We start from the raw sequence: 7,856 nt of genomic DNA, 5'->3' as shown, positions 1-7,856 counted from the left end.
GACAGCTCTGAATCTCAGAGACCTAGAAGAAGGTCCCGGCCCACAGCTATTACCGCTGTGGTCAACTGTACACAAGAAAAACTTCGCTCCGTGCACCCGGACACTAGCAAGAGACTATTAAGTGCACTCTTAACACTTATTAGGGATTTGCATTCGTGCTCTGTTGAACCAGAATAAGAAAAATGAAGTCTGACCTCAACTAAATGCATCTTTGTTTCCCCCAGTGATGGAAACCCAGCCCTAGACCTTGGACAGAGTACTCGGGAAATACGCCCTCCCCCACCAACCCCGCGCCTGTGCGCAAGTGTGTGTGAGTCCTCTTGCCCCTTGCCTTCCGATTCTCAGATTGTCCCAGAGGATAAGAAAGGGAAGGGATGGTGGCAAGAACTTCATCTCGGTACATCTCCAAAAGCTTTAGAGCTGAGGAGGTTTCTGCTGAAATCACTTTTATTTATCAAAGAGTTGTCATTTCCTCCTGGTGGCCATCCACCTGCTTTAGGGCAAGGGATGGGGGTGGGAAACACCTTCGGGCTCCACTGTTAGGAAGTCATTTAACTGACAGTCCTTTGAAAACGAAATTTCCGAAAGGGAACTAGGAGCCACCAATCCCCTCGTGTTCTGTTCCTGATATTTCAACATAAACAAGCTGCATTAACTCCAAATAGAATTTGTCTTGCACACTGAAGGAATGTGTCCTTTATGCTTTCTCCCCCGTAAGGCCTCAAATTCACCACTCAGAATTTAGCAGGCTTCCTTTGGTAAATTACCCAAAGTAACCCCTGAAACAGCTAGACTGCCAGGGTAATGTGGTTTTAGAAGTCTTTAAGCCATGCCTGTCTATAAAATATTCACTTGTGGACTACAGAGGGGGTATCATTTTTAATGATGAGATTCAGAACTGGAAGAAAAGGAGAAAGAGGTTAATATCCATGAATTCAAGTAATTTCATTTCAAAACACTGAACTTAGAACATTACATCTCACTGGTTTACACAGTAGTGAAGATAAAATAGAATCATCCGTATGTGAGGCATGGACAAACACGGAGTTGCCAAGAATATGAAGAATGGGAGTTTCAACTTTCAGAAAACTTTTCCTTCTTCAAGACCGTTTATGACATGGAGACAGATGCACATTTAGAAACTTGTAAAATGTATGTATAGATAGTAACATATAAATCTATGTGAGATTTTTTTAATTGAGGAGACATTGTGCTCCTACATAATTAAAGATATTAATTTCTGTCCTTTTTTTAAGGTAAATGTTTACTGCTTCTCTCACGAGAACTGGCACCTTGGAAATGCATTTTCCTCGCTCCTTATAAATGCATCCCCAAGCCTGCAATTCTTCGAGCTTTAAGGAGGTTTTCATTAAAGGAGCTAGCTGCCTCTTTGTGTGGATTGTATAAAGCTGCAGCTCTGACGTGGGAACCTCAGTTTTGACATTCTGTAGGCCCTTAGCAAAGAAGTTCCATTACGTGCGAAGCTCAAACAGCTCCTGGGGACTAGCAGAAGAGCAGAAAGCACAGGAATGAATGACTGAGACAAGGGAGGAAGAAGAGGAGAGGAAAAGGAAGAGAAAGAGAATGGATTCACAGAATCCTCCTCCAAGGTGGATACGTTAAAAAGGAAGTCCCAGTAGGCAATTTTACCCAAGTTTAAACCAGCTGCCACCTCCTAAGAAAATGTCCTTCGTTTCCTGATTTCTGTTATTATAAAACTACATCAATAAGAAATAAATTAAGATCAAACGAATACCATCTCACCTCTATTTTAATAACTGTGTCCTTTCAGCTCCATGTATGGGAGTGATTATGGCGGTTTTTCTGCCAAGTCCTGGTATAGAGAAACACAATAAATGATATTTTACATACGGTGTGAGTGTGTTTATCAGATGAACCAAGTTAATAGAGTTCAGGTTACAGTGCATAGGTTGATACCATTACTGTTACTCAGGTGAAGACTTTGGGGGCCTCAGGTCAAGGTGCTGGGCACTACCAAGACCCAGGCCCGGCTCACTCTTTCGAGAGGTGTGACAATGTGGGGATAAATATCAGTCTTTGGGGTTTAGCTCGGATTCGCTGAGTCGTTTCTCTCCAGGCAGTGCAGGAGGGAGTCCGCACCAATTCCTTAGACTCGTCCAGGTCAGGGTACCGACTCAGTAGAGCACTTGCTGGGACATAGGGCAAGGGGATGGGCTGGCGCACTTGCCAGGATCTCCTCTCAGGGCGCCTGGAGCTTGTTCTCGAGGAGGGGGCCCAGGGGACCCCGCAGTCGGCCCCGGAGGCTGCGAGGCCCGCGTGAACCGCCTGCTCAGCCTTTGTCCTAGCCAATGATCTCGGGGAGCTGTACTGGAGTGAGGTAGATATCAAGACACCTTGTCAGTTCAAAGCATTTTTAGGGTTGTTTGAAATCCTCTGCTCGTCACCGTAAGCAGCCTCTGTATTTGAACAGTTGCTTTGAACAGTGAAAGGGAATGAGCTGAATCGAAACCTGGAGGTGTCTCCCCGAGACACCTTCAACATGCTTTTATGAGGGTGGAGAAAGGCAGGCAGACGTGCGGACTCTGCTCCAGCGGGGTCAGCTGCAAAGAAAGGCGCCCACGATGGGGGGAGAAAGGTAAGGGAGGACCGAGAAGCCCCCATCTGGGGCTGAAACCTCAGAGAGCCCAGGTTCTCGGAGCCCCAGGGAGGGGCACCGCCGGAAGGCAGACTGGAAGCCGAGGCTACTCAGGACCCGGCGTTCGCGCCAACCGGGCCTCCGGCGACAGCCGGGGAGGCGGGAGTGGCGCGGGGGGGGCTGGGTACCCAGAGCTACTGTGAGCGCCCAGCCCAGCCCAGCCGGCCCGGCGATTGGCCCGGCTCCGGGGGTGGGGGTGAGATGCAGAGGCTGAGGCCCAGGAGTAGGGCATTGCTTTGTGTACTCCCCGGGATTTACTGGGTGTATTAATCCGGTAGAACCACCCGGCTTACCCTGTTGGGAACGTTTCGGCTCCGTCGCCTGCCAGCGAAATGAGGCGGGGGTGGGGGTGGAGTGGAGACCCGGGACGTCAGCGTGGCATGGATCTCCGAGCAGTAATCGCCAGTGAAGTCCCATTGCAGACAGGAAGTTGGGATGTACACGTGCAGCCTATTCTTGCTCCCCTACCCAACACCCCAGCGCCCAAAGCCCGAGACTGGGGAAAGGGAGGCAGAAGGAGAGGAGGGAGGGGGACTTTTAAACTGTCTCTGAGTCAGGCCGCCTCGGTTCCCTCGGAGATTGGAAACCTTTTTCTTCCCTCGAGTGTTTCACCCCACCGGCTGCAAAGGGCCTTGTCCCTTGAGAAATGAGAAATCAAATCCAGAGAAAAGCAGACACCTGCCCCGGAAGGGGGAGGGTGGCGAGCTGTTCAGCGCCCGGACGCGGCCCTTCCCGGCGGCTGGATCCTTCCATCTGTGGGAGCTCTGAGTTCTCCCAGCCGGGAGGCGGGGAAGGAGGGCCGCCGGGGGCAGGGGGTGAGAAGAGGCGCGGCGGGCCGGGCGGGACGCGGCTGGCGAGCGGCCTGTGCGCTCCCAAAGCCCCGGGAGAGCCAAGCGCCCAGCGCTGGGGACTCGGAACTGCTGCGGAGGGAGGCGGTCCTGCCCTCCGCCCATCCCCTTCACTCTCAGTCGAAAAGCCGCGGGCGCCAGCCGCCGAGTCTGCGCGCTCCGAGGCTTGGACTTTTTCATTTTTTCGTAGCCCTGCAAAGTTACGGGATTCCTAGCAGCCCCCAGGCGAGCGGCCGGAGTGGCTCCGCGCTTGCGCGGGAACCCAGCGCCACAAGGTGTGTGTCCTCGCCTCGCCGCGCGGGTGCGCGCGTGGGGGGATGCAGGTCCGTTCCGTTGGCCGCCTGTGGGCTCGCCCCTCCCCTAACGATTTCTCTCTCTTCCACACACACGCTCGTAAACAGAGGGCACGTGGAAATTCTCAGCCAAAGCGCCTTGCCCGGGCGGGTGCTCAACGTGGTGATTTATAAACAGCTCAGCCACTCCCCAAAGACCTCCGCTCCTCGTTAGTCATGATGAATTCTCTGGCCCGTTCCACTTTGCTGTCTAGATTAAGATGCTCGGAGGCCCCAAACTGCTCCCCTTGAGCGTTGATTTGGCTTCCCTCACAAACTCACGACCACCGGCAGCACCAGCGCTAGGGCTACAACGCGCGAGGCCGAGGGTGAGAGGTGGGGACACAACTCACTTTCCCTGTGGTTTTTTGTTTGTTTCCCTTCCCAGCAGCAACTTCTGATTCGTTTTGCAGTATCCGTCCGGTACACTCTGGCCTGCGTGGTGGTTCCGCTGCTCCAGCACGGGTCCGCGCCCGGGTCTCTGCTACCCGGCTAGCAGGCTCCGAAACCCGCGGCAGGCACCTGCTCCCGGCGGCTACGGCACTGACGGCGCGACGCGCTCGCGCTGGGAAGAGCTGGGCAGCCAGGGCAGGGTCCCGCAATCTCGCTCTGGAGTTCACGGCTGAAGGATAAGCACGGAGCTTCGCCAGTGAGCGCCTGGGAGCTGAGTTAGACCAACCCACCAGCTGGCGTCCGCCGAAGTTTAGGATCAGGAAGTTTCCCCTAGTACTGCCCATTTTTCTTCACACGCTCTTCCTCCCTTTCGAAGCAGCTAACGGAAAAGTTGCATCCAAAAGCTCCAGGAGCACGAGGAAGCGCTCACGCAGTCCCCGCGGTTCCGCTTCCTGGAGCCGCCCTTGGTGCCTCCCCCGCACCCGGAGGCCGAACACCCCCTTGCCAGGCACTCCTGTAGCCTGGCACAGGGCGAAGGTCTACCGGCTCAGGGTCCTGGTTTCCTAAACCAAAAACTGTGCGCGCGCCCCAGTGTTTGAATGTGTCAGAGACTTTCAGAGTTTTGTTTTCAGTCCAGACCGCTGCGCTGTCAGAGCAGGCAACTCCTCTCCTGGACAGGAGTCTCTTACAAGCCGAGGCACGGGCTGAGCCTGCCTCTCGTGGGGTACTCATCCCGAGGGGCTGGAAGACAATTGGGCCTGTAACCTAAAAGGAAGACATCCTATGCTAGCGGCGGGGTGGAGGGGAAGAAGAGGACCTTTATTGGGGCAAAAGTGTCCGCACACCCTGGAGCAAGAAGCTCATGGGCACTGAAATTCTAACTGTGGGGGAAAGGAGACTTCAGCAGTGGGTCTAGTCTGACTTCTGGCTCTAGATATGAGACGTTGGCGTGTGTGTGTGTGTGTGTGTGTGTGTGTGTGTGTGTGTCCCAAGGTGAAAAAAAATCGGACTCCCCATGGCTTGTTGGGACTCAGCCTTTCTCTTCCTCCTTCTTCACCCCCCTCTCCCGCCCTATTGGGAGGAGAAGGTGGACAGACACCCCCCTCCCCTTCGCCACCCAAGTCTTGCAAGTGTCTGTGGTCGATAGATGGCTGGGGCGCCCCCCTCCTCCACCGGGACCGCCCGGCGCGTCTGCTTGGGAGACAGATGGGGGGCGGGCCCATCCGAGGGGCGGAGGAGGCCGGGGGTGGGGGAGAAGGGGAGGTGAGAACTCTGAGATTCTGAATTGGGTGGAGAGGGGGGACCAGAGGAGGGCTAAGAGGACTCCGCGCCCGAGGGGGAGGAGGAGGGGACAGCTCTGCGCCAATCAGTGGCGCCGGCCTGGGAGGTTGCTAGCGGTATCCACGTAAATCAAAGGGCGCGGAGCCAATGGGAGGGGGCGGAGGGGGCGGGGCCCAGGCGCGTGCCGCTGCGAGCTGGCGCTGCCAAGAGAGCGGGAGAGAGCTGGAGAGAGCAGGGAGAGGGGGGGAGCGCGGAGCTAGTCAGAGAGTGAGAGAGAGCAAGGAGGGAGAGGAGGAGAAAGAGAGCGAGGGCGGGCGGGAGGCGGCGGCGGCGGCGGCGGCGGCAGCAGTAATAGCAGGAGCAGCAACAGAAGGCGTCGGAGCGGGCGTCGGAGCTGCCCGCTGGGGAGAGAGGAGAGAGACAGAGAGCGAGCGAGGAGAGGAGCCCGAGGCGAAAAAGTAACTGTCAAATGCGCGGCTCCTTTAACCAGAGCGCTCAGTCCGGCTCCGAGAGTCATGGCGACCGCAGCGTCTAACCACTACAGCCTGCTCACCTCCAGCGCCTCCATCGTGCACGCCGAGCCGCCGGGCGGCATGCAGCAGGGCGCGGGGGGCTACCGCGAGGCGCAGAGCCTGGTGCAGGGCGACTACGGCGCGCTGCAGAGCAACGGGCACCCGCTCAGCCACGCTCACCAGTGGATCACCGCGCTGTCCCACGGCGGCGGCGGCGGGGGCGGTGGCGGCGGCGGCGGGGGCGGGGGTGGCGGCGGGGGCGGCGGCGACGGCTCCCCGTGGTCCACCAGCCCCTTGGGCCAGCCGGACATCAAGCCCTCGGTGGTGGTACAGCAGGGCGGCCGCGGCGACGAGCTGCACGGGCCGGGTGCCCTGCAGCAGCAGCAACAGCAGCAGCAGCAGCAGCAGCAGCAGCAACAGCAGCAGCAGCAGCAGCGGCCGCCGCATCTGGTGCACCACGCTGCCAACCACCACCCGGGGCCCGGGGCATGGCGGAGCGCGGCGGCTGCGGCGCACCTCCCGCCCTCCATGGGAGCGTCCAACGGCGGCTTGCTCTACTCGCAGCCCAGCTTCACGGTGAACGGTATGCTGGGCGCCGGCGGGCAGCCGGCCGGGCTGCACCACCACGGCCTGCGGGACGCGCACGACGAGCCGCACCACGCTGATCACCACCCGCACCCGCACTCGCACCCGCACCAGCAGCCGCCGCCCCCGCCGCCCCCGCAGGGCCCTCCGGGCCACCCCGGCGCGCACCATGACCCGCACTCGGATGAGGACACGCCGACCTCGGACGACCTGGAGCAGTTCGCCAAGCAGTTCAAGCAGCGGCGGATCAAACTGGGATTTACCCAAGCGGACGTGGGGCTGGCGCTGGGCACCCTGTACGGCAACGTGTTCTCGCAGACCACCATCTGCAGGTTTGAGGCCCTGCAGCTGAGCTTCAAGAACATGTGCAAGCTGAAGCCTTTGTTGAACAAGTGGTTGGAGGAGGCGGACTCGTCCTCGGGCAGCCCCACGAGCATAGACAAGATCGCAGCGCAGGGGCGCAAGAGGAAAAAGCGGACCTCCATCGAGGTGAGCGTCAAGGGGGCTCTGGAGAGCCATTTCCTCAAATGCCCCAAGCCCTCGGCCCAGGAGATCACCTCCCTCGCGGACAGCTTACAGCTGGAGAAGGAGGTGGTGAGAGTTTGGTTTTGTAACAGGAGACAGAAAGAGAAAAGGATGACCCCTCCCGGAGGGACTCTGCCGGGCGCCGAGGATGTGTACGGGGGGAGTAGGGACACGCCACCACACCACGGGGTACAGACACCCGTCCAGTGAACTCGAGCGGGGGGGAGGGGCAGAGCGCGGGGCTCCCCTCCCCTTCGGTCCGCGACCCTTTCCCGGCCCCCTTGTTCCCTCTCTAACTTCTGATTGTTCTTTTCTTTTTAATTATTATTTCCCCGTACCTTAAAAAAAAAAAATAAGGAAAACAACTAAGGCACTGGACTATCCTTTAAACGGTAGCAGGTGTAATGATATGTTTTGACCTTTACAGGCTAGTACCCAGTCAATGGAGTGGAGTGTCTCATAGAGTGAGAAGAGAATGTGTGTGTGTGTGTGTGTGTGTGTGTGTGTGTGTGAGAGAGAGAGAGAGAGAGAGAGAGAGAGAGAGAGAGAGAGAGAGAGAGATGGCTAGCACTGAGTTAAATACCTGGCAAAACTAAATAAATTACCAAAAAGACAAAAAAATCTACCAAACCGTGATAAACACAAAACACAGCTCCTGACGCTTGGAGTTGGCACATGCTGCAGTGTTTATTTAATGTGGATC

At 57.2% G+C, this 7,856-nt stretch overlaps 1 protein-coding gene across 1 annotated transcript; it reads left to right on the top strand.

Annotated features, from left to right (window-relative positions):
* The first annotated feature begins 5,918 nt into the window (after window positions 1-5,918).
* POU3F2 (POU class 3 homeobox 2) lies at window positions 5,919-7,499 on the top strand. The gene has a single exon (XM_027079915.1). The coding sequence runs from the start codon at window positions 6,047-6,049 to the stop codon at window positions 7,361-7,363; it is 1,317 nt and encodes a 438-aa protein (XP_026935716.1). The 5' UTR covers window positions 5,919-6,046; the 3' UTR covers window positions 7,364-7,499.
* The last annotated feature ends 357 nt before the right edge of the window (window positions 7,500-7,856 follow it).

Source organism: Aethalodelphis obliquidens, unplaced genomic scaffold, assembly GCF_003676395.1.
Source record: "Aethalodelphis obliquidens isolate GAN/ISIS:26980383/991018 unplaced genomic scaffold, ASM367639v1 scaffold3, whole genome shotgun sequence".
Taxonomy (NCBI): domain Eukaryota; kingdom Metazoa; phylum Chordata; class Mammalia; order Artiodactyla; family Delphinidae; genus Aethalodelphis; species Aethalodelphis obliquidens.
This window is presented reverse-complemented; position numbering and strand designations above follow the sequence as displayed.

Bases quoted from the DNA above. Each gene is read 5' to 3' on its own strand.
- POU3F2 (XM_027079915.1), top strand. From the start codon at position 6,047: ATGGCGACCGCAGCGTCTAACCACTACAGCCTGCTCACCTCCAGCGCC.